The sequence below is a fragment of the Antennarius striatus genome, chromosome 21 (genome assembly GCF_040054535.1).
Source record: "Antennarius striatus isolate MH-2024 chromosome 21, ASM4005453v1, whole genome shotgun sequence".
Taxonomy (NCBI): domain Eukaryota; kingdom Metazoa; phylum Chordata; class Actinopteri; order Lophiiformes; family Antennariidae; genus Antennarius; species Antennarius striatus.
The window spans coordinates 15,829,570-15,856,320 of NC_090796.1; the positions used below are offsets into that span (position 1 = coordinate 15,829,570).

Genomic DNA, 26,751 nt, shown 5'->3' on the forward strand with positions numbered 1-26,751 from the left:
TCGTGACTTTGGCGTTTCTTTTCATTTTTTATCATTATTTACGTAACTTATATATAATTAATTATACACAAGTGAAGTCTGCATGTCTATTGGATGATAAAATACGTCCTTTTTTTCATAATTTGGGGTGTTTGGGGCTTTTTTTTTTACAAGACTGGAACAGATTAAAATGATTTTTAGAATGGGGAAATATTTGACCTCAGTCACAGAACGGATTAAACTCACGTCTTCGGGTTCTACTGTATTTCATTGTTTGATCAGGGTCTAGTTAGCTGCAGTCTTCAGTCCCCTCCACCTCCATCCAATAGGAAACTGTGATTTTCTGTGTCAGGAGAGAAACACTCTCGGATGAAGAGTCAGAATCTGGACCTTCTGCTGTTGTCAGGCTGTTGCCAGCGCCTCTGAGCTCGGCCCGGTCTCTGTGGGCCATCATGTCTGGAGATGATCTAATGATACCCTCCAGAAATAGTGAAGCGGGCTTGGATGTGACGACGCCGTGTCAGTCGTCAACACGGCTAATTGCACAACCTGTCATGGCAGAGAGAAGAGAGAGAACCGTTCCAGGTATAGGGCGATCCAAAACGTCAAACCTGGTTTGATCGCATCTCGTCACGGCTCCACGCCAGCAGCTCACCTGCTCCTCCGGTCAGGAATCAGAATCCGATCGCACCACCTTTCATAGCCTGCGCCCACAAATCCCATCACACTTAAGCCTGATGTGGGCTTCGACGGCGCCAATCGCCTCCTCTGTCACAAAGCATCATCCATCTGACCTGATGCAGGAAGAGGGAGGAGAGAGCGTCCGTCACCGAGGCAACGGCAGCATACTAATATCTGTCCGGTCCACGCTCGGATGGATGAGCTCGATTATGAAACATTACAGAGCCTCCCTGTCTCGGAGGAACGTCGGATCGCGTCTCCCAGGTGTCTGATAGGTTGTCACCCCGTTGTGATTTGAAGGTGAGCTCACCTGTAAGGAGGGGAGGGGGGGGGAGCTTCGCCCCGGCCAAACCGGCACAGATCCGCCCTTGTGCTGCGAAGGATTTGAACGGAGCCAATGCCCATGGAAAGAACCGATCGGCGTGAACAGCTCAGCGTGACATCACCCTTTGAATCACTGAGGCCTACTGTGTGCTCCCCTTCAGTAAAAACCTAGCCAGGCAAATCAGCAGAAGGTGTCCCGTCATAAACAAGCAGAATTTATGGATTTGGTGAGTGAAGGCTGAGTTTGTTTCTGCGTCACCGGTCAGCAAACGGGCATTGTGAGGAGCCTGCTGAAAGGAGGGCTTATTGCAGCGTCAACGCTTTTTCAGAAGATGGATATATAATATAAGAATAGACCCCCATTTAAAGGCCAGCCGATAAAAAAGGTCAGTGATTCCAAGCTAGATGTGCTCAAAATCCAAGATTTGTGGAGTCGAAAGCAGCGGAGAACCAACTGAAACTGAAGCCATCCTAGATTTCTATTTGCAAGCTGGATATTCTTCATTTTTAATAGATGTTATTTAACTCCTACTTTAATGTGACCAAACTTTTCCTTTCAGTTCTCTTTAAAGCAGGGTTGGGCAAACTGGTGGGACACACAGTTCTAAAACTCAACAGATCAGCTGAGGGGCAAATGAATGGAGTGTTTATTTTTTATTCTAATACTAACGACATGTAAAAACAATTATATAAATTTTTTTTGCACGTGTGGTACACTCAAAATATATGGTCATATTTGTTTTTATTGTTGGGGATTAATTTTTACATATTATTTTACTGATTTATCAGCACTTTATTTTCGCCAATTCTAATTGATGAAACATTTTTATCATAACGTCTGTCCTCCCAGATATTAATTCCGTCTTTATTTTGAGACAAAGTAACTCAGGCAGCAGGGAAACAGGAGGGCGGAACCTTTGTGCAGGTCGTGTTGCACCCAGGTGACTCTAGGTGACGGACCTCGGCCCCTCTCCTGCAGAACATACTGGAGATGCAACAAGAGTGGTTCGTCTCTCTCATTCCTGTGACTGTTTTCCTGTGTTTTCAGGTTAGTACACTGTGACAACCACAAAATGACTACCTCCTAAGAGTTTATTATTTTTTTTTAGCATTATTGACATGCTTTGGTGGCGGTTCTCAACGTATAAAAGTAAGTTTGATGTTAGCTAGAAAACTCCTAGCAAGCAAAAACCGCTCGGCAGGAGTTTCAAAGGTGGCGCCTACCTGTTAAATATTAAGCAGTTCATTTGCATATGTGCACATTGAGTGGCAAGATTTTAGTTGTTTTCCCTCTTTTGGCCCTGCACACCTGACAAACATTGTAAATAGAGTGTTTCTGTTGGGATACGATTAAATTAATACTATAGGATCTCTGTTTACTATGGTGCATTATGGAAATTAGTTGAACAAGCAGATGCATATATTTTTGAATGGCTATTTTCTGTTTATAAAAAGGCACTGTTAGTTTCATGTGCCTTTCAGGAATAAATAGTTACAGTATGAAGGGTGAAACTGCATTTTCGTCAGTTTTAAAGGTGTTAGTTTTATTGTATATGAGTCCATTAACATTCCCTATGCAATGAGTTTACTGTTTTAGATTACACCAGTCTTATACTACTGTAAGTAGCTTTCAGTGGATTTTGTTACAGTAAATGGGAAATTGACTTTAGAGCACTACATATCATAGTAGCCATGGTAATAGCAGAGATGCCGAAAATATGCTTTTGGGACAAAAGTAATATACCATCTGAATCCCTCTGGTTCATGTTTATTTATTTTTGGTTTATTTTGAGTTTTAAGGGGAAAATCTTAAACTGTGATGTGAGATGGAGCGGAATACACTGTGTCCTGGAGTTGGAGCATGGACATATGAGAGCCACACAATGGACATTGAGACATGAGCTTTATTGTATTAGGGAGAGATTAGGGACATGAATGTTTATCGTAATGTTGTGAATAATTGTGAAATAAAAAGAGAACATACTGGAGATGCAACAATGGTGGTTCGTCTCTCTCATTCCTGTGACTGTTTTCCTGTGTTTTCAGGGTGCGAGGCGTACAGAACCACCATTCATTTGTTATTACGTCCCTCAGTATTTGGGACTGGTAACACACGCAATATGCAAGTATTGTTATAAAAATTACTTTTCAACTGCATTTATTTCATAAAATTAATGATACAATGAAAAAAGTTTAGCGGGCCGGATTCCAAATCCTAAAGGGCCGTACGTGGCCCTCGGGCCGTGGTTTGCCCACGCCTGCTTTAAAGCATAAATAAATGTTTGCTGGGACGTGTCAGCTCTGTGGTTACAAGGGAATAAAAACAGGAGAATTTGTGGTGTTCCTGTAACAGCACGGCAGGAAATCCGGCCTGGGGGGGGGGGGGCTGCTGCAGAGACAGCTGGTTGTCGTGTTGTCGTTCTGCAGCATCACCGGTTCTGGTGCCGGCCTGTCAGAGCCGGCGGCCACGGAGCCGTCACGAGGGGGGGGGGGGGGGCATACATCAGTGTGCATCAGCAGAACTGTGGCTGACACTTAAGTAGCAAAAACTCAGCAAAACGTTTTGATTTGGGAGCCGGAAGGAAAAGTCGGAGGAGGTTTAACGACTGTGATTGTCTCTGTTTTGAGGGGGTGGGTCTAAACCCTGGGGGGGGGGAATGTCCTCCTGTACATTCACACATGCTGTGGCTTGGTTCTGACCCGTTATCGCTCTCGTAAGGATTTTCTGTCGAGAAAAAGTTGTTTTTCTGAAAAGAACATGGAGCTTTTTAATGAAAGCCTCACTTCCTGGTTGTGCTTCTGTGCTTCTTCTCATTTGACACCTTCAGAACCTCAACAAATGGTTTCTGTCTTCAACCAGAAAGGTTAATGGCCTGCAGTGGTAAAAAAAAGTCAATTTCATGTCATTACAAGTCATCAACATAAGAAAATAAACCAGATATCAGCTGCTAATGGTTTCTATGACGACCACATCTGCAGGCATCCATAGTAAATTACAATCCAGCCGTAATGCTTCACGACTTTACGTCTAAACACACATAATGCTTTGTGATGCAGTAAATCAGCTGTCATAAAACATTATAAATGTGGCTCATAATGATCTGGAAGGGCGTCCGGTCGAGTGTGGCCCTCCATCACGGTCCAGCAGTCCCTTTTAATTAAATTAAATCCTCATGCGGACGCGTGCACAAAGATAATGGAAAATATGTCGTGGCTCCGCCCCTTTATTACTGATTTGTTTTTAGATGACGCATCGTTTACAGGTTTTAAATGTTACTTAGCGTTTTCTTACTGTAAATGAATTCATGCTGACTCGCAGCGCTTGTTGTTCTTATTTTTAATATATTCCCACATTTATAGCCTGATCTCAAACTGTTGGAGGAGGGATGGATGGACGGATGGACGGATGGATGGAGGGATCTGCTGGTCCAAATGCAAAACTGACAAAAACAAACAAGATAGAAAATAAATTCCAGGATCTGGCCTTCAATTGGATTAATTTCATGAAAATCAATTAAACAAACAAACAGGAAGTGATGTCGGGTGTGGACGCCACATCATCTGAAGGCCTGTCGCTGTGGAAACAACGGCGGTGGCGCTGACCTGATTTCGTGACCTGCCCCTGATGCTTCATTCCACTTCATCAGCAGGAAACCAGCGTCGACTAAAAGAGGAAGTCGACGCCCTGATTGGTTGTTGATGATCTACAGGAACGACGCGGCTGATTCCTGTCAGCCCAGCCGGCTGATGAGAGGCTAGACCTTCCTTTGGCTCCGCGTCGCACCGGATTTAACGGCGGCCTCCATCCCGGACGCTGACAGCGTTAAAACGCGCCTTGATTTATCCTCTGTGACACTGAGAGCTTCTGTGGCAGTTTGCCCAAACCGGGCCTGTGGTCTCGTCATCAAACAGGATGTCCTCCAACCTCCACTCCAACACACACCCCCCCGGTTTGATGTGAGGCAGACACGCCTGGTGCGTTCTGTTGCATCATTACACGGCCCATCCTCTGGCGTGTTTTACCGCCACGGGTCGCGGTCTCCATGTCACGGCCTCCACATGTGAGCCTCGATCCTCCGACTGGGAAAAGCAGCACCACTTAAAACCGGATCAATGGAAATCGAATCCCCCCTCCCCACCAGTCGGATGGAGATGCGTTGCTATGGCAGCAGATTTCTGCCTTTTTGATGTGGAAAAAAAAAGTTTCCAGCGAGACGAATTAATGAGAAACGTTTGTGATTGTAACGCCGATCACAGATTTTGTTGTGTGGAAACAAACACGACATCCGTTTGTTTGTTTGTTACTGGTCTTGTTTGCAAATCAAGCAGCTGATGCAGAAACAAACAAACCAAAAGCTCTTATGATTAAGAAAATGCAAATTAAAAAAAACTAAGAAGTCCGTCTGCCATCCGTCTGCCAAGTCCTGCCTCACATCTACAGGGAGGGGCCGCGTCCTTCGGAGGACCTTGGCACATTTAATCAATATATATCTATATCCCCCTCTGGTGTGAAGAGGAGCCACGTAGCGGATGAGAAAGCTGGTCGGAGCGCGTCGCTCTCCAGGGATTGTGTGTCTTTGCCCTTTTGAGATGCTGGTGTATTTTACCGCCGCGCTCAGATGTCGTAAAAGTAATGCAGGAAATGAGTTCTGGCAGGAAGGGAGAGTTTTCTCTGATTTATCTGCATCAGTTATAATTCTCACCTTATTCTCCACACAGTTTAATGGAGGCGGACCTCCATCGTTTATCCTCCTCTTAACTGCGGCTTCACCCGAATCGGCCTTTGATTACATCAGCGCCGTCTGATTCCTCCGTTATTCAGCCTGAACAGAACCGGCTGAGATGGAGACAAAAGAAAAGGCGGCGAATCACAAGGAAGACAAAGAGCGGTGAAGGCGTCCCAGTCCGGATGACCCCTCTTGACCTTGGCGGTGTGTGTTGTGACAGCACACACACACACACACCGTCACCTCATGCTTGAATGCAGCGTGGAGAATGGAGCAGCTGTCCAGCAGCGTCACGGGTTCTCAAACCCCGCCAGGAGGCCGGACCTCCGTGTTCCGGTTCACCTCCACGGCGCCGCGTGGAAAACCCTCATTTCTCCTGCCAGGCTGGATTCAATCCGTTTCACCGGCACACTGTAGAACGGGAATATCTTCCTCTTGACTTCAGGGATGTCGGGTTAACCTCCGGTCCAGTCTTGACAGGTTAAAAGGTTGTAGGGCCAGTTTGAAGACGGATCATCCAGTTTGTCTAAAACATTTTAGACTCCCTTCCTTGAATTTCACTCCTTCCTAATAGGTGTCAAGATTTCCAGTGAGGACACAGCACCACCTAGTGGCCAAAGGAGGTAACGTCTAGACTTGATCCAGCAGTAAAACCCAGACCGGTTCTGTTTACACCAGATTAAAACAGATTCGCCAACTCAAGCTTCAAATTCATTCTTTGACACAAACGGCAAGATGACAGATGAGTCAACAATTTTAATTTAAAGAATCAAACAGAAAAAGAAACACTTTTTAAACAGTTTGTCCAGACACACCAATTAATTTACATCACATGACATCGGTTTAAACTCTGTAACAAAACATTTCCTTTCACCTTTTCAGCTTTCAGCTTTTCCTTTCAGGGGTCGCCACAGCCAATCAACTGCCTCCATCTAATCCCGTCTTCTGCATCCTAAGACTTGTAACGCAATCAAAACGTAATTACAACTGAAGACGGCGATCAGCATGAACATCACAATCACCTTCCTGTCGTGTAGCTCCGCCTTCTTCTGTGTTTGCTTCAGTAAAACGCTTCGCAAATCCTACAATGATATACTTAAAATTTCCTTTCATTCAAGTCAGCAAAACGCTCCTACTAATCAGTAATTTAAATTCAGGCCCAACCACAAGTTGGCGTAACAGAGCTTTACCTTACTTGTGCAGGTGTCAGTGAAGGCATCTCCACCTCTAAGGAAAAGCAGTAAATGTCAACAGATTTTTAAAATATAAAACACTTATCAGATAAGTGGTTTTAGAAATCGTTTGTCTTTCGGTCTGCAGTCCGTCTTCGGCTGAGGAAGTGAACGCCGCCCGATCAGAAGGACAAGATGGTTCTTTGGATGATGTCGATGCATTCCAGCAGCTCGTCCTCTTTGATGATGAGGGGAGGGGAAAGGCGGATGATGTCGCCGTGGGTGGGCTTGGCGAGCAGGCCGTTGTCACGGAGACGCAGGCACACCTTCCAAGCATTGTAGTCTGAGGGAATGGATGTAAAACAGGTGAGAAGACTGGAAGGTAAAATGTTTTCTTACGAGACCTTTGATCAGAACTGGTCGGTACCGTACCTTTGGTCTCTTTGATGACGACGGCGTTCAGGAGGCCTTTCCCCCTGATGGTCGTCACGATATCTTTGGGTAGTTTTCTCAGCTCGGTCCTCAGCAGCTCTCCCATCCGTTGAGCATTCTCCGCCAGCTTCTCCTCCTCCAGCACCTGCAAACGACAAGTTTCATTTGTGCGAGCGCTGACGGACGAGACGCCTCTGATTCATCAGTCGGGGATAAAAAACTGACCCGAAGTGAAGCCATGGCAACCTGGCAGGCCACGGGGTTGCCTCCAAACGTGGACCCGTGTTCCCCGGGCTTGATGGTGAGCATTATCTCGTCGTCGCACAGCACCGCCGATACCTGAGGAACGCAGAAACCCAGACTCACTGATCCTGCCCGACAGGACTGAACTAGTTCTTAATGAATCCGATCCTAAACCAACAATCTGGGAGGAACTCACTGGGTAAACGCCTCCAGAAAGAGCTTTGCCCAGAATCACCAAATCTGGGCGGACTTCCTCGTGGTCCACGGCCAGTCGCCGTCCGGTCCTCGACAAACCCGTCTGTACCTCATCGGCGATCCACAGCACCTGGATGAAACAGGTGTTTATAGATTTATTGATTTAAGAAAAACTACACACAATACGACACTTTGCTCTTCACCTACCTTGTATTTGGTGCAAAGTTCTCGGACTTTGGTGAGGTAGCCCTGATCAGGAACCACCACCCCAGCTTCCCCCTGGATGGGCTCCACCATGAAAGCTGCAACGTTTGGATCCTGAAGGGCTTTCTGAGAAAAAACACATTTAAATTACATGAACTCAATCGCTTCCTACAACATGTTTTATCTTTTTTTTGGCCAACAACAGGTGTTTTCACTGAAACCACCGATGAGTACAAAAAATGCTAGAAACAAACTTTTTCCCCCCGATGAAAGAAACGCCCACCGGCAGATCGACGCCGGCTGGGAACACGTACCTCTAACGCAGGCACATCGTTGAACGGGATGAGCTCGAAGCCGGGCATGTAGGGGCCGAACCCTTCGTAGCTGCTGGGGTCCGTGGAGCTGGAGATGGCGGCCATCGTGCGTCCCCAGAAGTTTCCCTCTGACCGACGGAAGAAATGAAAGTCCTTAAGGGTGCAGCTAATTAGCCTCAGGGTAGGGAGTTAGGCTCAAAGCCAAGGTGTGGTGTACATTTTTGCTGGTTTCATTTGCTACGCTAATGCTAACTAAACTGTTGAAAGATCCAAACAAGAGGTTTTGATATTACTGTGAAATTACATTTAAACTTACCAGCAAATATGATCTTGGCCTTGTTTTTGGGGACGCCCTTCACGTTGTAGGCCCACTTGCGTGCCAGCTTGCAGGCCGTTTCTCCGCCTTCGACACCTGCAACGCAACAAAACGCTCGAATTACCAGTCTGATGAGGAAGACGATGATGATGCGATGTTTCAGGCAGTTACCGTACCTGTATTAATTGGCAGGACTTTATCATAACCGAACAGCCTGGTGATGTATTCCTCGTAGGCTCCCAGCACGTTGTTGTAGAACGCCCTAGAGGTCAGGGTGAGTTTGGAGGCCTGGGCGTTGAGCGCCGCGATGATCTCCGGGTGACAGTGACCCTGGTTCACAGAGCTGTAAGCACTCAGGAAGTCGTAATACCTGGTGCCATCCACGTCCCACACGTAGATCCCTACGGAGACAGGACGCCGGGGGCGTGTCACGCATCATGTACCGAGGAAGAACTGAACGTTACCGCTTCAGGGAGCTCCCTCACCCTTCCCTCGCTCCAAGGCCACAGGCAGCGGGTGGTAATTGTGCGCGCCGTACTTCTCCTCCCGAGCGTAGATTTCCTCTGAGGTGAGCGGGCGTTCCGTGCTCAGCTTGGAGGTGATCACGGAGGCCGATCGCGAGCTAGAATGCACGCTGCGACTGAAGACGGGAGCTGCGCGACTCAGGCCGCGGGCGAAATACAGAATCATCCCTTTCATTATTGCTCGTGGGTTCTGTTTGGAGGAGGAAAGACAAGGTGACTAATCAAAATGGGTTTCAGAGACGAATTAATTCCTACCGATTAATCAGATGCGACAGCAGCAGAACTAAACATTCATGGTTAAAAAAGGCTGACCTCATCATGCCTGATGGAATTCCACGGGCTTTACAGGACTGCTGAACGACACTTCCCTTTCACGTTCAACACAATACAGGCTCTGAACATCACATCATTCATTTATACTGACATTTACTCAGGTGTTTATTAGGGCTTCATGTTAGCTTCTGGCGATAATTTGGCGTTTACTTTATGACTGACAAACAAAAGGCATCGGTGCAGGTACACCCTAACTCCAACAAGGACACGCAAATCTGGACTCAATACTTGCAAAACAAGTTACAGAAGGATGAGGTGGATTTTTTATTTTTTTTTGTAAGCAATCAGAACCAGGAAACTGGTTCCACATGTGCTCCATCAGTCCCGTGTGAACCCCAGTGTGAACGTGGCACATGTAAACCCGATTCCACACCGGGTCTCAACGAGGAGATCTCACAAGGTTAGACTGGGACAGGGGCTGCGTTGTGACGTCACCACGCACACCCCAGAACTCCTCTCGGGTGATAAAGAGACAAATTGATAAAAAATAAATAAAAAGCGAATTAACGATCCAAACCGTCTCCTCAACGATTCGGAAACGTCTTGTGACGTCACGGTATGGCTGGAGACGCTGGCGAAGCTGTTTCTCATACATGCGCCACCAATTAACCGATGTCAGGCTTAGCTTGGTTAGCATTAGCACACTGGCTTCAATTTATTTACTTACATTTTACGTCACATTTCCCCTTTACGTAACGCAAACGTAGAAAGTGGAAATCGAACGATACCTGTTATGTCGCCGGAGAGAAGTACACGTCCGAAGCGACCGACCGTGAAGGGATGCGTTGTGAAAGACACCGGATATATATATACCTTTTAAGGGGAGCCGGAGGAGCCTGACGTAAAGGGCGGGCCTACGTCACAGGACACGCCTCCCATGATGCAACATTGCCATTGATCGCGGGGCCTGTCACGTGTCCTCGTGTTCCATACACGGCTCTGGTATTCGAATGTATTTTTGTCCGCGTCGGCTGCTGTTTCTCCTTCGCCTGTCGACCAGAGAATTTAAATTAATTCAGATTGAACGTAAACAAACAAACAAAATGACCCAAACCAGAAGGGAAAGACTTAAATTATTTTGCCCCCCCCCCGCCTGCTTATAAATAAAAATATTTCTTATGCCATTACCGGATGTTGCTGTCCGGATGTTTCTCTCTTAACTGGACGGTTTCACATGTAAATGGTTAATGCCACAGTTTACGTTAGAGCAAACATCAGTTTGTGTAACACCGGGAGGGTGGTTAGAAGATGCAGTTCACCCAGATTAGCATCTGACAGGAAGTCCAGCTTTTGGTCTTTGATTCAGTTCCAAACTGGGGCACAGGTGGGTGTGTACTGGAGGCAGATCCATATGAACCTATCAAGTCTCAAGAGTGGCTCTGGTCTACTTCTACCCCATTACATGTTCCAGGAACTGGTTTTTATTTATTTATAAGTTCACCCTGGGTGCAATTCGTTGTTTTTTTTTTGACAAATCCCACCCTGAGGTCATGCATGATCCCAAACTGAGAATAATCTATCTAATGTATACAAAGCAGCTTCAGCTATCTTTGTACACACACCTGGCCAGTGAGGCTTTTTCCCTTTAAGTTTAATATTTCTTTCGATTAAACACAGATGAGAGGTTCACCAGTTGGTGAAAATCCCTCTACCTGTTGGAATCTGACATCATAAATCCCATGACCTTCGTGACCCATGTTAAATAGTCTTGTTCTGTTTGTGTTTCTGTGTGAATAGACACAGCTGAGCAGAAAGTTCTTTGTTTATCTCATGTGATACACTTTAAAAAAACAAACATTGTGACTTCTGACAAACTCAAACCTGCTGAACTCAACATATAATTTTACAGATGATGTTGGAACATTTGTAAACTCAGACGTATAGGTAGCATTCATGCTGCCACTGAAAATTTACAGCTGTCCATAGCTGGATGTCTTTTGTTTTGATTGTTTTATCATGTATCATGAGTTGTTTGTCGTGGGTGTCTTTTCTTTACTTGAATTACCTGATCTACATAAGGTTAGTTATTTAAGCACAGTGAGGTATTTCCTGAAAGATGTCTGTGTAGGTCCTCGGTCATCCAGGTCATGGTTATCCAAAAGCTGTTTAAGTCAATCCACTGGACGTTAAGAAAGTTCGTGAAGACGTTTCGTCTCTCATCCAAGAGACTTCTTCAGTTCAGAGAGTGGCTGATAATGTCACAGATTATTAACCCTGTGGGGTGTGGTCAGTGCTATTCACATTCCAACGACCGTCGTTGACACCCGTCTGGCTCCTCAACGATTGTTGGTGGGGGTGTAAAAAGGGGGTCGAGATGTGAGTTTCACCTTTGTATGCTAATGAGGGTCATTAGCATGAGACCCATCACCTGGGTCAATCTGCTGAGATAATCTTTTTGGGAAAGGACATGGTTGTAAATGGCAGAAAAGTGATGTCGCAGACCACCCCCCCTGTTCAGAGATGGCTTCTCCACTTTGACGTGGACGGCCTCTTTCACTTCTCTCTCAAACCATTTATCTTCCCTGTCCAAGATCTGAACATCTGTGTCCTGAAATGAGTGTCCCTCTTCTTTGAGGTGGGGGCAGACTGCCGAGTCCTGTCCTGATTTGTTGACTCTTCTGTGTTGAGCCATGCGTCTGTGTAGTGGTTGTTTGGTTTCCCCTATGTAGCCATCTGAGCATTCCTCGCTGCATTTAACTGCATACACCAGATTGCTCTTCAGACTGTGTGGTGTGGGGTCTTTTGGGTGGACCAGTCTTTGTCGGAGGGTGCTGCCCGGCTTAAGATACACAGGGACCTTGTGTTTGCTAAAGATCCTCCTCAGCTTTTCAGACACTCCAGACACATACGGGATCCCTATACCATTGCGATTCCTCACCCCTCTGTCTTGTACATTTTCTGTAGATGTACTCAGTGGTTTCTTCCTCCAGCTGGGTTCTTCTGGCCTTGTATTTTTCCGAGATTGGAGGCTTTGAAACTTACGTCTTTGCCTTTCCTTGCTCTTCGACTGTTGAGCCATTTGGGCCTGGCTCAACAAACTTGTGGACCTCTTGTAGGATCCTGGGTGGCAAGACTGACTTGAGTTTCATGGAGAGCTGGTCAGCCTTCGTCTTCAGTGCTTCGATGGTGAAGTGGACCTGCCTCACTCTCTCATTTAGGAGTTGGTTTTGAGCCTTCTCCAAGATAATGTTTGCACGGTGTCCCCTCACTGAAGATCCCAGCCATAAACTGTTGGGGATGATGTTGTTCTGGCGACATCTCAGGTTGAAAACCTCCGACTGATTAGGAAATGAGGACAATCGGCTTTGTATAAATACAGTATAATTCAATTCAATTCAAAAAACTTAATTTGTCCCCAAGGGGCAATTGAAAGCACATTAAGCAGCAAAATACACATTAAACAGAAATGTACAATACAAACAGGTATGTGCAATGAGCTAATAAATATATTAAAAAACTAAAACTATTTTAAAAAGTATCCGTCAGAAATGCTTTGTATTGTGGCAGCATATGTTAAGATAGAACTTTACTAATGTCGAAGGAAATTCAATGAAAAGTAGTTTTGTAACAAGTTGAAGAGAACAAACGTTTTGGATTTACTAATGGAATTTAATACGTTATAATACAATCCAGTAGATGGCAGCAGTGTGAATATAAAAACAACAACGAGCGCTACAAGAATCATAGAAAAAGAAAATCTACTGTACTATGGTGAAGCTATTACTGCTGATATCTGCCCCTGATTGGCTTATTGGGAGAGGCTCGGCCAGATCTTAACCAATCGTCACTGCACATAGCGAAATCAACCCAGATAATACAAGTATTAGCCAATCAAGGGCAGTCGGGGGCGGGACGTACCTTCACAGTAGTAGGTTGACTAAACTATCTCGCGCAGACGCTGTTAGGATAGCGATCCATCATGGCGGACACTGGCTGGCCCGCCTGTTCGAAAAGTTTGAAAGGCGTCATTTTGGACCTGTGCGGCGTCTTGTATGACAGCGGGGAGTGCGGCGGGGTCGCTATTCCGGGTTCGGTTGAAGCTGTGAAAAAGTGAGTGAATAATTAGGCACTTAAGACGTTTACTAAGTGTTTATAGCCGTTCGTAGCTTAAATCCTTACAGGGCAATGTGAACGTAGCGCCGCTAGTTAGCGAAACTAGACTGTCATGGATGATTAACAGGTGTTTGATTTGCACGGTGTTGTGTTCATCAAGGCGTCCTCTATCTATAACCCGTTTTAAAGGCTCAAGGCGTCCGACCTGCAGGTGCGCTTCTGCACCAATGAGACCCAGGCTGCCAGACCAGCGTTTGTAGCCAAGCTCCAGAGGCTGGGCTTCGACATATCGGTGTCTGAGGTCTTCTCTCCCGCCCCGGCTTCCGTAGCAGTCCTTCAAGACAGAGGTTTACGGCCCCACCTGCTGGTGTATGATGGTAATGCCGAGGAACGCCCAATATCGCCAGTCATTTTCCTTATTAATTTATTATTATTTATTATTTTTAATTGATATTGTTAGGTTATATTTAAACTGGCTAAAATATTGTCATGTAAACGATTAGAATAGATTTTAACAAAAATAGGTCACATTTTCTCGTTAAGCTTAAAATGTATATTGTAGTTGCCTTAACATGATTTCAGTAGTTAAGCAATCAGTAGAACTTTTTTAGGTACATTAGTATGAACCTCACCCAAAAATGACAATTGAGCCAATGAGATCATGTTAGCTGGGATTAATAGCTAGAATTGAACCAATCAAACTGGACAGTTACCAAACCATTCTGCAGGCCTCAGACTGGTATGTTTTAGAAGGCTAATATATTTTTTATTATTATATATACATAGTGGTGCACCTAAATGTATGTACTGTATTTTATACTTTCAGTAAAAATTGTGCATCTGCAGACTTTTCTTTTTTTAATATTTAAATAACACCTAAATAACCTGTTTTCATTCTTTTGCAGGACTTCTCCCTGAGTTTGAGAATGTCGATACGACCAACCCAAACTGCGTGGTGATTGGAGATGCGGCCGAAAAGTTTACCTACCAGAATTTGAACGATGCATTTAGGGTCCTTATAGAGCTGGAGAAACCAGTGCTGATCTCTCTGGGCCAGGGGTAAGAGCACAGTAAAAGTCAGTCGGCGTTAAATTCTCAGTTAGATGGCGCTGCAGTGTGGAATAAAAAACGTCTTGCTCTCTGATGATGATGATGATGATGATGTTCTGCTGTCTCATAGGAGGTACTACAAGGAGACAGATGGTTTGAAACTTGATGTTGGGGTTTTCATGAAAGCTCTGGAGGTACAGCAGATCCATTTTGTTTTGATATATTTTTTCAGAATTGACATCAGTACTTTTGCATCAATTAATTGTGATTAATGATTGCTTTGTTCCAGTACGCCTGTGATGTAAAGGCTGAAGTGATTGGTAAACCATCCCCATTATTCTTCCAGAGTGTTCTGAACAACATGGGGCTTCAGCCACATGAGGTACCTTCAGACTTTGTGATGTCCTCCACTCTAAATATTTATTATACTATCCCACTATATTTATTAAATATATTTATTACTGTGCTAGAAACAGTTTGGAGTAACTCGTGCGTGTGTACGATCAAACAACTGAGAAATAATCTGTCGCTAAATCGTTTGCAGGCACTGATGATTGGGGACGATCTGGTGAATGACGTTGGAGGCGCTCAACGCTGTGGAATGAAAGGCGTACAAGTCAGGACTGGGAAGTACAGGTGAGTGAGTACAGACATCTTGTCTAGGTGTAATGTTCTCTCCTTAGTGCAATCAATGACCAGCTGATAACAGAGGAACACTTTAGATGAGAAATCTTTAATCAGCAGGATCATGGTTCTTATTTAATCAGCTCTTCTTAGTGTTTTAGCAGACAGGAAACACTTAGAAGTCGGATCTAATATCTGCCATCTTCATCTTCTGACCTACTCATGTGCACACACCGACATTGTAGTGTGTTGTGTGCCTTGTCATTTTTGTTTTACCTTTGTTTTATGGAGTTAAATGTTATTTATACAATTTATTTTCCCTTTATAAACTGTGTTGTTTTTGCTTTTTAAATCTTGAAGCTGGTCCCCAGTGATTACGCTCTCAGGTGTTTTCTCATTTCCTGTCAGTCATTTCCTTCAGATTGATGCATGAAATAAGCGATATCTCCCTTTAATCTGTGTTTCTGTGTATCTAAGAGTGAAATTATTTCTCCCTTTTATAAAGTGTTTGCATATCATAAATCTGCAACAGTCCAGCTCTTTGAACGTATTAACAATGAAATATTAACATGTCTGAACATGTCTAGTCGTTATCTAGAGATTCATACAGGCGTTCACCAGGAGGGGGCGCTCACATACCGGCACAAGAAACCGTCCATCCTTCCGTCTTCTGAGTTTAGTGCGGTGTGTGTATGAGAGAGAGAAATTATATTTCTCATTTTAATAAGATCCTTTAGCTCATTTAAAATATGAATACAATAATATAAATAAAGATCTGACAACTAAATACTTCAGCGTCATTTTAATGTTCTCATTGGTGCGTTGCTCATAATATTTTGTAGTTTTAGGTGACATGATGCGTGTAACATGCATGTGTGTCTGGTGTCATGTGACCACAGGATGCTGAGTAATCTGCTGAGCATCGGTTGGCCGTAATCCCGTGCTAAGAGCAGTCACCCAGTCCTTGCGGCTTTATTCCGGTGTGTACGACATGCTGGCTGCTCCACTTTCATGTGCTTAGCATGTGTTGCTGCTGGTGTGTGCACACATGTGTGTGTGACCTCCTGTGTTACATCAGCACACTAAGTGATGCAGTATTTCGTGTTACGTGTCTTCTTCTTCAGTGTTTGGCGTGAGCGGTGTGGCGTTCGGTGACCTGTTCAGGCCATTATTGGCAGATTATTGGTAGTAATCATCCCAAACAGGGTTTTGAGTGATTAATTAGAGTAAAGAACCAGCTGATTAAACTAAATGAGACGCTGGATTCGGGATCATGTTGTGTTTTGGCTCCGGTGGATGATGATAATTCACTGATTGATTTACAAATAAATAAATTAATGGAGAAAAACTCGTCTTTACAGCTAATTTAAGACGTGATTAAATCAGTGGTCAAATAATTTTATGCAGCTTTTAGTCACATTATAACACATGATTCTGACTTTGTGCCAAACATAAAGACTCCCTGCTTTGTGCAACAATGTCAAAGGAAGTTGTTGTTTTTTTTAATTTACAGCTTCATGACATGCTTTGAGCAACTTGTGCATCGTGGTGAGTCTGGGGTGGAACACAAGGTGCTTGTGCTGCTAGATTTAGACATCTGAGCAACCCCAAATTTAAAATGTGGGAGCTAACTGAAAATTTATGCCCGTGGCTGTCGCTAAAGCATTTACTTTATTTATAGTTAAATGTTTGAGATAATTCCGGATCCTTCATCGGAGTGTGTTCTGTATACATTCCCTGAGAACAAGAGGAGAACCAGTGACGGTTGTGATGTTTCTGTGGGACTGTGAGAGACGACGGGACATGAGATCGTACATTTTTCAAAGCTAAACAGCCGCGGTTGAACCCGGGGCCGACGAGGAGCGGCTATAAACCAGATCTGTGAAAACACAGCTGCTTCCAAGTCACCCAGACGCTGCACAGGCCTCAGGCCTGGGGCAGATACGGCTTTGAAAGCCTCAGGCCTGGACAGGAAGGGACGGAGATACAAATCTAATCACATCAGATTATTTGAAGAACCTCTGACATGCAGTTATTTAGCAAAAGACAGAATGAGACCTGAATCGTTCGTTATCTCTTCCCTCCTTTCAGCTGAGTTTACCCCGACTTCCTGTTTTGGGAGGGTCGATGTCACATAATGATCACATTTGGATCAAACTTGTTTTGGGTCTGCAGAATAACATAATCCAGGTGATCACAGGTAAATATTTACACACTCCATTCGCTGCTTGCTGCTACTTCCAGGGAAAAAGATTGTCTTCATTCTCTGAGAAGATAAATAAACATGTTTTTTTTTCATTTATAAATGGGTGCATGTTGTCCTATTCATGCACCGCATTCACTTTCTTCTGGCGTCTGTACATTTCCAAATGCTGGACGGCATGAATGTGTTATTTTGATAGCTGCTGCAGATTAAATCCAAGGGAATAATTGAGTGTATGTTACAGAGCGGTAACTCCACATTGGCTGGCGGTACACGTCCCCCCTTCTTAAATAATGGGTGAAAGTTGGTTTGCTTTTCTCTCACGGGAGCCAATTTTGATATCAAAGCTTTATTGATACGTTAAATCAGTGGAACACAAGCTTACATGCTGAACACGTTAGCACCCTGACATTTTGAGGTACCCAGCAGCCGCTAAGTAACATTAGCATTCGCTGTGTGTCCTGAATCCAATATTCACCTTTCTTTGATGCCTTCTACTCTCTTCATTTCACATTTATCATTTCACTTATCCTTACTTTAAAGACAATTATTGCAGCTAAAAAAAATTCTCAGTCGAGAGTAAAAAAAATATCCCAAAAGGAGTGCCCTCTTGCTTCCGTTCTCTTATCGACAGTCTTGTATCCCAGACCTTGGGCAAACAGGTTCCCATCACGCTGTTGCTTCATGCGCTCATTTAAACCAGTTTAATTGCTACGGCAACCCGGCACAATTGTTTTCAGAACCTCGTGGGCTTGGCACGCCGGCCGTCTCTTTGTGAATCCGCAGCAATCAAAGAAGTTGTGTTTCAGGCTTTTTATTCAAACACACTCTGGCTGTGTTGACACTTGAATTTGTGCCAAGAGAAAACAGCGCAGTGATGTTTCTGATCCACCAACGCAGGTATTTTGAGCGCCTGCCAGTTGGGTTGGAGGAAGTCCTTACTGGTTTCCAGTTGGAACCTGGCAGAGAGTGCACAGCATGCATTTTCACCAACCAGCAGCAAAGAATCTTCCAAATGGTTTACAGTGTAAACCGCTCCCTCTGGCTAACGCCTGACTGCTAATGCGACTGTTGGGAAACAGTTTTCTCATCACGCAGAGCCAGTTTTAAACGTCTCCGGAGAGCGACACGGTCCACGGCCATAGAAACCAGCAACAAGTTTGTTGGAACCGCACCCTGGTTCATGGCCTTTCTGTCGGCAGCCACCGCTAAGGGATGCTAACAGGAAGTGAGAGCAGCGTGTCAGGATACATGTTATCACTGCGCATCAATTTTCCTTCTCTGTTTTGGAGAGTGGATATCTCTGCCACTGCACGCCACATGCTAACAATTTGCATGTTTTTTGCAGAACAAATAAATGCAGGCTATGTTTTAAATAGTTAACCTAGAGACATCTGTAGCTGAAACCTCATGTCACTGATTGGATGATAATAAAACTGTCAATCAACTGTCAATATATCTGATACCGCTCAGCGAGGTTCACTCGGAACACTTTTCCCACCGTGGTTGTTCAACTAATGGACTGAAATCTACTTATCTCTCTAATGGGAATGTTGCCTTCAGATGTTAGCATTAATCTGTTAGCATACACACACTCAGACAACACACAGCCTAGGGTGAGTCTGAATGATAGCTTTAAATGCTGCATGTACCAGAGACAATCACACTAATGACATGTAGCTCCTGGTTTTGGTGTGCACACTGGTTCGGTTTCCTGACAGCTCTGAACTTTACATGCCAGAAGCTACACGCAACAGCGTCAGTTGGAACATGCGTTTCTCAGCAGATGGTTGGTATGCAAATATACGTGCTTTATCTACGTTATCAACACAACTGCTGCTCACGCAATCGGCACCATCAGAGCCAGCGGCGCCGAGACAGACGTGATGTTACATTCATAAAGAATGTGATTAATGATGCCCAGGAAGTCCTACGGGGTCTCCTTTGCAGGCATCAGGTGGGGTTACCTGGTGCAGCTCATGCATGTAATCATTTATCTAGTTTTAGTTCTATCTTAACATGTAATGGCGAAACTTGACTCCAATCCAGAGCCAGAAAAACAGCCAACGCCGGGCGCTGACGGCACATAATCTATAAGCCGTGGGGATTTCCAGTTGATTTTCACTGGTTTCTTGTACTTAAGTAACGCAAATAATGTCATTATCAGTGCGGCAAATACAAGGAAGGACTCCTCATTAGCAAAGCAAATGGCCCATCAGCCTGTGCAAACAAATGTTAGAGCAGCGTATGGTTCCCACAGCGGAAAGGTCTTTGCTCTGCGTAATAGAACACAGTGTTCACTGTGAGTGGAATAAATGGTTAATTTACAGCACAGTGTCGTCGTCATATCTCAGTGGTCTCAAGCTCTAATTTATCTTTTGGAAACAGTAAATGAATAATTTTCCTGGACTTTAATGTTGTTTTTTAGGATGTAGCTTCAGTATGAGCCGTGATGTGATGAAGAGTAAGTCCAAACCTGAGGAAGATGAGTTTCACAGCTTTCCTTCCATGCATGTGCAGTCCAGCCCTTTTGAATGCATTCTGCAGAAAGTCTGAAGTATTTCTTTTTTCATTTTATTGACTTCTGCAAGTCATCGCTGCCTAATATAGGAAGTGGGATCCAGCTTCCTGCAGGCGTCTGTTGCCTCCACCTTAAACTTATCACCTGAGGACGTGATGGTGAAGGGGAGACGCCCTGAGAAAACGTTTTTCCCCAGAATGACAGCATTTAAACACATTTACCTGCTAAAACAGTGCTTTAAAAAAGCTTTAACCTCGTGCGTCGGTAGTGATGTCTGCAGGTCTTTGACTGTGAACTTCTCGCGTCTTCATTTCCTTTCCTACCTCTGTGACGACTCAGTCGTCCGTCAGCAGCCCAACCCGTCTTTCAGGGCACCTCTGCTGTCTTGTTGCCCCAGTTGCCGTCATAATAATAGGCTTGGTTTCAACCCTGTAGTCATTCGTAGCTTCAGCGGCTATTGTTATTCGCTGGGTGTTGTTTTCACCCACCAGGTTAACGACCCCGAGCTCCTTTCACCCGTCGTAATACCTGTTTAATGGTTTTATATAATGTAGGATCATGTCTGAGCAAATCCTACATGAATTACTCTTCTCTACGCTTTTGACATTTGCGAGCAGCGTTTTATGGCGTCTTGCAGAACTTTGCAGTCCTGTTCTCCGCCGTGTTAACCACTGTTGGCACATTAGTTCAGTCTGTTTGCAGAGGAAGTGAAATTATCTCCTCGCTGAGACCGGGGCCTGTGAGATTAAAAGCTCGTCGACTCCTGAGCCCGTCTTTGAGGCACTTCTTTCCAACCCGGTGAATCGTGCACATCGCACAGCACGGATTTTTTTTTGAACCGGCACAGAGTCTGCGGGGGCCTTCTTTTGTGTCCAGGTCCCCCCCTAGGATCATCAGAGGAAGTGAAATCAAGAGCAACATGACCTGTTGAGTCAGTGTTTGGTTGAGTCACTTCAGACCCAGAGCTTCTTGAGAGGCAGCTAGCAACGACGCCGGAGTTCGACCGTCCCTCATTTCACTTTTGTCCTCTAATCTCTGACCAGCCTGGAGCTTCCCCGCATCTCCTTTGTCAGTCAGCAGCAGGGCGTTTGGCAGGATATTTGCATGGCTAATAGGAAAATACATGTTGCATAAGGTTTCTATTTCCACTGCTGGATTTCCATGAAAGCTGGCTTTTGTTGGTTGGATCTCTTTCCTGGCTGCGTGCTCCCACCTTATCCTCTCCTGTCCAGAAGAGGTGGGTGGGTTTGTTCTTTTCAACATCCTTTGCAAATCCTCGAGTTTTGCTGCAATTACAGTTAACTTCTCTCAAAGAATATGAGAGTTAAAGTTAGATTACATCCCTCTTAAATTGGCTGGATTATCAATGTGGTGTTTAAGGGTAGGTTTTACCACCGTTCCATTCAAGCCCTCTAATGAACACAGAGGCTGAGCTGTGTTTTCATCTCATTTCATGGATTTCAATCGGCAGCTTTCTGGGGAATGTAAACACAATCAATTCTGGGAATGATTTCCTCATCCGGCCTGCGTTCTGCTGTTGGCTCCCAACCCAACGCGGCTCTATATTATTTCCTTTTGTCTGCCCGTTCTTAACGTTTAAATATATATTTCTATGTTTGCAACAGAACATTTGACAGAAACAAATGGTTTATAGAATCTGTCTTTCCTGCTTAGTCTTGCTTACTGATGAAGGCAGCTGCAATCAATTTGTGAGTCTTAGTGGATTCCATTGATGACCTAGACTTCAGCCAGACGAGTCCCTAGGCTCCTCAGAAAGAATTTAAGCACTTTTTTCTGTTTATTTATATCTTTAATATCATTAGAGAAGTCATATTTTGCTAAAAAATGGCTAAACAGTCAAGAAGCGAGCAAATAAATTGATATTGGAGGAGTCTGAGATGTTTTTCCTTTCACAATGTCCAAATTGGGTTATCAATGAAATCCGCCGAACCTCTGATGAACCCGTGTTTATCAGGACTGCTGTCGTTTGCATCGGAGCCAACCGAAAAAGATGGCTCCGGGTCTTTAGGATAAAGTGAGATAAGAACAAGAAGCCTGATGTAAGATTAGAGCAAGTGGTCCCCAACACCTGGGTTGTGGACCAGTACCGGATCATGGGTCATTCGGTACCGAGTCACACAGGAAAAAATCCAGAACTTCTATTATTTCTGTTTTCTTTCTGATCTAATTCTGAACAATGTTTTGTTTTAAATGCTGCCAATAAAGTTGATACAAACTGGATTCACCTTTTATTATTATATTTAGAGAAAAACAGTTTTCATGCTGGTCTTATTATTTATTTTGTTGTATTTGTCCGACACACCTTAAAGAATGTGAAAATATTGATTGACGTTAATCTGATCTGTTGGTGGTCACTGGATTAGAGGAATTAAATCTGCAAAGAACCTGTCCCAATTAGACAGATGCCAGATCCGAACCTAACGGCGGCCCACAGATAGACTTTAAATAGACGTGACTTCATGGCGCTCCGCTGGGTGCCCCCAGCCCGGCCCGCCGTCCCTCCCCTCACCGTCCCACGGCGACGGCTTCCTTTGCCTGCAGGCTCCTCTAAAGCCCGCCGTGCGGTGTAAGTCAGTCAGATATTAATAATTAACTGGGGCTTTTTTCACAGTGTGACCAGACTCCCACAGCAAGACAAAGGAGCCGGGCCAGGCCTCGGCCACCGAGCCCCTCAACGGTACTTTTCCACCCCCCGAGAGAGAAACCGAAAGAAAAGGAGTGAGAGTGGGAGAGAATCAGAGAGCTAAAGCCCACAGATGGCAGGCTGAAACATAGCACTGCCTCTTAAACACACCAACACAGGCCCTTAGACGTTTCAATGGCTATCCAATCCCTCTTGCAATTACCAATAGACAGGCTGTTTGGCTTGGGGGGTGGGGGTGGGAGGGCAGTCGGGGGGGACTTGGGCCCTTGCCTGGTTTCAGGGGAGCCATTTCTCTTCTAATGGTTTTGTGTGTACGTGTTTGTGCGGTTGCAGATGTGTTGTGAACGGGGGAGCAGGTGACTCAGCAGAGACTAAGCAGCGCTCCTGCACATGTTGTGCCCTTAGACAGGGAAACAATAGTGAGAGAACTGAGGAAAGTCACACGCAGCTCTGTCGTTCACTTATTGTATTGAATCATTTTTCACATCATACAAAATGTACTTATATTTAACAAAAACAATAATACATTCACAAACCCAGTATCAGTAGCACAAATATAATTACAAATACACTTTCGTTTTAAACTAAATTATTCTATGGCCAGCATATTATGGAATATGTTTTTAGTTTACCAAATTTCTTGTAATGATACATGAATTGCAAAATTAGCACTTTTTTCCTTAATGTAGACGTGTTAGCTAGCAAACCTGGAAAGGCTAACTGTCCAATATGGCCGCGCCAGGATGCCGCCTCTAGCTTGAAGCTTAGCATATGAAACTCTTTTTAACAATAAAACAAAAGGAAATATGTCATTTCTACCAACTAAAATCACAATAACACAGGGTAAAACATTGCTAACGTGTCATATGAAGCTGCTTTGTGAACACTAATTACCTTAGACAGGGAAACAATAGTGAGAGAACTGAGGAAAGTCACACGCAGCTCTGTCGTTCACTTATTGTATTGAATGAAGCAGCAGAGCGCGTCTCCCCTTACTGGAGCCCTGAGGCATTACCAACCGATCACCGAGCAATCAATCTACCTCCACACAGCTCTGAGGCATCACCAGTCTATTGCTAAATAATCAAACTCCTCATATGAACAAACAACATTAACAAGATACGATGGAATTGCCCTTGTATTTTAAACTAACTTTGAGGTGAGTGATTCACAAAAAAACCCTAAATAACCTGTCACATACTCCCCCTCAGAAAAGATGTTGTCCCCAACATCCTAACCTTTGACCTTTAGTGCAAATAAGGTTATTCGTTCATCAGTGTGCACACAATTCACCATATTAGGTGTTACCATACATCTGCTGCTACATTTAACCTCTAAAAGTGGCAATAGTACAGACTAGAACTTTTTTTTTTTCCACATACTGTCAAACATGAGTACATTCTCAGTCCATTTGTTTGTTTGGTTTTTTTTTTTCTTGTGGCAGTCTCCCTTGACCTTAAGCATCCATTCACTTGCATATGTTTCTGAAACAGTTATACCACAGTCCATTACTCTTCTATCAACAGTTCAGGCAGTACGCTTAACTCAGCAATATTCTTCCTTAACACAGGTCCATCTTTTGTTCAACAGTCCATGTAGAGACGGACACTGTGTTCAACAGTCCATGTGGAGACGGACACTGTGTTCAACAGTCCATGTCCCTGTGCATTTTACTAGTGCTGGATGTAGTATGGCTGTGCAGTGTATGTCCATGGCACCCTACAGTTGTACTGTTGCGGTGTTTTCAGGTTGTAACAGGCTGGTGAGCCGAGCCTATCGTATGTGAAAATCTTGGGCCGTCTGTGTTGTCGTCTGGGTCGTTGGAGCTCCTCAACACCGGGAACATTCGGCACAGGTGAGGGGGCAGCAGCTTCCACGGGCCGATCATCAATGTAGTTGTTCTCCAGCTCTGGTAAGTTCTCCTGATTTGTCAGCTCTTGTACTTCCTCTTGCTCAGGCGGCACGTTTTTCCTAAGCTGGGTGCATTCAAGTTCTTGAGATGTGGTGGTGCAGACAGGATTCACTGTCTCTGGTGGACGCAGTCCAGATTGCTGCTGAGGTGGTACTGGCACTGGATAATACTCATCATCATCGTCATCCTCCTCGGACCTTACCACATCCTGCATTTTTCCCGCATTCCTTTTCTTTGGTTTTTCAGCGATTTCCAGTGGCAAGTGATCACATGGGAGGAGAAGATTACGATGTAAAATCCTGGGTCTTCCCTTTCCTTTCTCAGGTCTGAGTTCATACACAGGGATATCTTTACTCACTTGGCGCACAACTGTGTGGACCGTGTCCTCCCAGTGGTTTCTCAGTTTGCCTGGGCCACCACGAGGTGTCAGGTTCCTGACTAAGACACGATCACCAGGCTGTAACACTGAGCTTTTCACTTTGTTGTCATAATGTCTTTTACTCCTCATGGCAGCCTTGTGAGCATTTTCTCGTGTGATCTCATATGCTTCTTCCATACCCCGTTTCCATTTTTCCGTGTAGTTGTGGTAATTACCATCTCCGTGTTCTGTGGTCAAGTTAAACAACATGTCAACTGGCAACCGTGGGGGGCGCCCAAACAACAAGTGGAAGGGGGAAAAACCTGTAACTTCAGACCGAGTACAGTTATATGCATAAATCAGTTTGTTGAGTGAATCTTTCCAATTAGTTTTCTGTCTCTCTGTGAGTGTCCTTAACATCTGGAGCAGAGTCCGGTTAAACCGCTCAACCTGCCCGTTCCCTTGGGGATGGTAGGGGGTGGTTCTGGAACCAGTAACTCCACAGTACTCTTTCAGTTGCCTGAACAGTTGGTTTTCAAATTCACCACCCTGATCATGATGAATTCTTGTTGGGAAGCCGAATCTCAGTGCAAAGTCATTAAAGATTTTGTCTGCTGCTGTTTTACCCGATTTGGAAGTTGTGGCATACGCCTGGGCAAAACGTGTAAAGTGATCAATGACAACAAGAATATATTCATAACCACCCTTGCACTTGTCGAGATGCAAAAAATCAATAGAAACAAGTTCAAACGGTAGGGTGGTCACAATGTTCATTAATGGTGCTCTTGTCACATGGCTTGGTTGTTTGTGTTTCAGGCAGATACATCTCTTTGTGACATACTCCTCTATCTCTCGTTGCATATAGGGCCAGTAAAACCGGTCCCGAATCAATGATGTAGTCCTGTCCACTCCTTGATGGCCCATATTATCATGGAGTTCCTTCAACACAGTACTTTTATGTTTTTCTGGGAGCACCAACTGACTTTTGTTCACTATTTTCCTGTACATTACTCCATTCCCATTGATCTCAAGCTTGTCCCACTCCCTGAGAAGACATGTGACCTGTGGACTGAGTTGTTTTAGTTCTGGGCGTGATGGTTTTGCTCCTGACAGTTTGTACTGAACCACTGGTCCAATAGTGGGATCATTTCTTTGATCACTTCTGATTTGTCCTGTTGTTAGTGGAGTGAGGGGTGCACTTTCATTTACTGTTGCACTTTTGACTAAGACACCCATGGACCAAGACACACCGGATTCATCCTGATTTTCCACTGCTTGTGTAGCTGCTCCAATAACATCATATGAGGCTTCCTCTGAACACTCTTTCATATATGCCTCCATATCTAAAGGCATTCTGGACAAAGTGTCTGCATCAATATTTTCCTTGCCAGGGCGGTACTTGATTGTGAAATGGAAGTCCGCAAGTTCTGCTACCCATCGGCACCCTGTAGCATTCAGTTTGGCAGTAGACAAGACATAGGTAAGTGGATTATTGTCACTGTACACAGTGAAGGATGGTGCGTAGAAAAGGTAATCGCGGAATTTCTCCGTAATTGCCCATTTCAGGGCCAAGAACTCTAACTTGCCCGAATGTAGGTGATAGTTTTTCTCTGCTGTAGTTAAAGTACGAGAGCCATACGCAATTACACGCAGTTTTCCATTCTGTTTTTGGTAAAGAACAGCACCCAGTCCCTGGTTGGATGCATCAGTGTGGAGAACGAAAGGTTGTGAAAACTCTGGGAAGCCTAGAACAGGAGGCTGAGTGAGGCAGTCTATCAACTGTTCCAAGGTTGACTGGTGCACATTCTTCCACTCTATTGGTGTACGGGATGGAATTCCTCGAGTGTTTTGTTTCATTTGCCACTTCCTGTTTGTGTTTTGTGTTGTCTCAGTCTGTACAGGTGCTTTAAGAAGGTCATAC

General features: G+C 44.6%; 2 protein-coding genes across 5 annotated transcripts in view; one reads left to right on the plus strand and one right to left on the minus strand.

The window, feature by feature from the left end:
* Positions 1 to 6,452: 6,452 nt before the first annotated feature.
* Positions 6,453 to 10,310, minus strand: oat (ornithine aminotransferase). Of its 2 annotated transcripts, none has more exons than XM_068305400.1 (10): positions 10,173 to 10,310; positions 9,073 to 9,301; positions 8,764 to 8,988; positions 8,588 to 8,683; positions 8,272 to 8,399; positions 7,961 to 8,083; positions 7,755 to 7,883; positions 7,541 to 7,654; positions 7,316 to 7,460; positions 6,453 to 7,226 (listed from the first exon to the last, which is right to left on the minus strand). In XM_068305400.1, the coding sequence occupies exons 2-10, from the start codon at positions 9,284 to 9,286 to the stop codon at positions 7,066 to 7,068; spliced, it is 1,335 nt and encodes a 444-aa protein (XP_068161501.1). In that variant the 5' UTR covers positions 9,287 to 9,301; positions 10,173 to 10,310; the 3' UTR covers positions 6,453 to 7,065. The 2 variants fall into 2 exon arrangements, with proteins under 2 accessions (XP_068161501.1, XP_068161502.1); XM_068305401.1 differs by having other exon boundaries at positions 10,112 to 10,227.
* A 3,039-nt stretch (positions 10,311 to 13,349) lies between these two features.
* The window catches only part of lhpp (phospholysine phosphohistidine inorganic pyrophosphate phosphatase), a 39,005-nt gene continuing 25,603 nt past the window's right edge, over positions 13,350 to 26,751 (plus strand). For all 3 annotated transcript variants that reach the window (XM_068305405.1, XM_068305404.1, XM_068305403.1), the window contains exons 1-6: positions 13,350 to 13,494; positions 13,687 to 13,874; positions 14,403 to 14,556; positions 14,678 to 14,741; positions 14,837 to 14,929; positions 15,092 to 15,183. In XM_068305405.1, coding sequence (XP_068161506.1) covers positions 13,364 to 13,494; positions 13,687 to 13,874; positions 14,403 to 14,556; positions 14,678 to 14,741; positions 14,837 to 14,929; positions 15,092 to 15,183 — 722 coding nt within the window. In that variant the 5' untranslated portion in view covers positions 13,350 to 13,363. The remainder of the gene's footprint in view (positions 13,495 to 13,686; positions 13,875 to 14,402; positions 14,557 to 14,677; positions 14,742 to 14,836; positions 14,930 to 15,091; positions 15,184 to 26,751) is intronic.